General features: G+C 56.1%; 1 protein-coding gene across 1 annotated transcript in view; it reads right to left on the reverse strand.

The window, feature by feature from the left end:
• SMYD5 (SMYD family member 5) overlaps positions 1-1,020 on the reverse strand; it is an 11,978-nt gene that overhangs the window by 1,982 nt on the left and 8,976 nt on the right. The window contains exons 8-10 of the mRNA XM_029963717.1: positions 918-1,015; positions 609-665; positions 113-326 (exon numbers count right to left, since the gene is read on the reverse strand). Coding sequence (XP_029819577.1) covers positions 113-326; positions 609-665; positions 918-1,015 — 369 coding nt within the window. The remainder of the gene's footprint in view (positions 1-112; positions 327-608; positions 666-917; positions 1,016-1,020) is intronic.

Genomic DNA, 1,020 nt, shown 5'->3' on the forward strand with positions numbered 1-1,020 from the left:
AGCAAAGAGAAACAGGTTGGGCTCAGGATGACTTCCCACGACCCCAAAGCAGCACAACTTGTGCCAGGTCCTCTCAGAGTCAGGCAGAAATGGGGTCTGGCAGCCCCTACACGGGACGGGGATCGAATTCTTCTGCCGGGACAACACGGGAGACAGGAGGTATTGGGGGATGTTGGGGACACAGGGATGATGGCAAGGTGTGATGTCACCACCCAGGCCCTGCTGTCTCACCTCTCCTGCTTCGATGTCCTCCAGAGCAGTGAGATGCAGGAGGAAGTTGTTTTCTGGGAAGGATGTCTCGGCATTGGGGATGCAGCTGTGGTTACCTGTAGGCAAGACGGTCTCTTTGCTAAATGCTTAAGTGGCTCCTGGAAACTACATCATATCCGAGTCCATCCAAGCCAGGACTGACCATTCCACAGCTAGGCAAGGGGCCACAGACCCTGGGAGAGCAGCCAGGCTCCAGGGCAGCACCCATCCCATTCCATCCCAAGGCTGGGAAGCACAAACCCCTTTCTCCAGAGGCTTTTAGGAAGAGGTGAACCAGCCTAGCACAGGACATTTCCCTCCTCACTCTAAGTTTTCCTCCCAGTCCTCATGTTACTTACAGCAGCTCTGGAGCACGTAGAGCCCTGATCCCTCGCAGTTGAGGAACTCTCCAGACTCTGCATTACAGAGAGGTGGTGTTAGAGCTTTACACAGACCATTCCAGCTCTTCCACATGGGAGCACAGAGGGATTTGCAGCAACATGGAATGCACTGTCTTGGTTTTAAGACCCAGCCAGGGCTGCTTTGGGGCCAGGTGTGTGAGGGTGATTTCTCAAGCACCCTTCCTTCCCCATGGAAGGGGATGGAGGGCAGGAAAGTTTGCATCCCCAGGCTCCCTGTCCTGCCCCTGCATTCCCACAGACCCTCACCCTTCTCGATGTCCTTGTAGAGCTGGTCAATGAAGGCGTCCAGCTCCTCCCGCTGCAGCATCGGCAGATCCAGCGCGTCACACGCGTGGACCCACTGGCTCAG

This window comes from Manacus vitellinus, unplaced genomic scaffold, assembly GCF_001715985.3.
Source record: "Manacus vitellinus isolate BGI_N305 unplaced genomic scaffold, ASM171598v3 scaffold_61_pilon, whole genome shotgun sequence".
NCBI classification, from domain to species: Eukaryota; Metazoa; Chordata; class Aves; order Passeriformes; family Pipridae; genus Manacus; species Manacus vitellinus.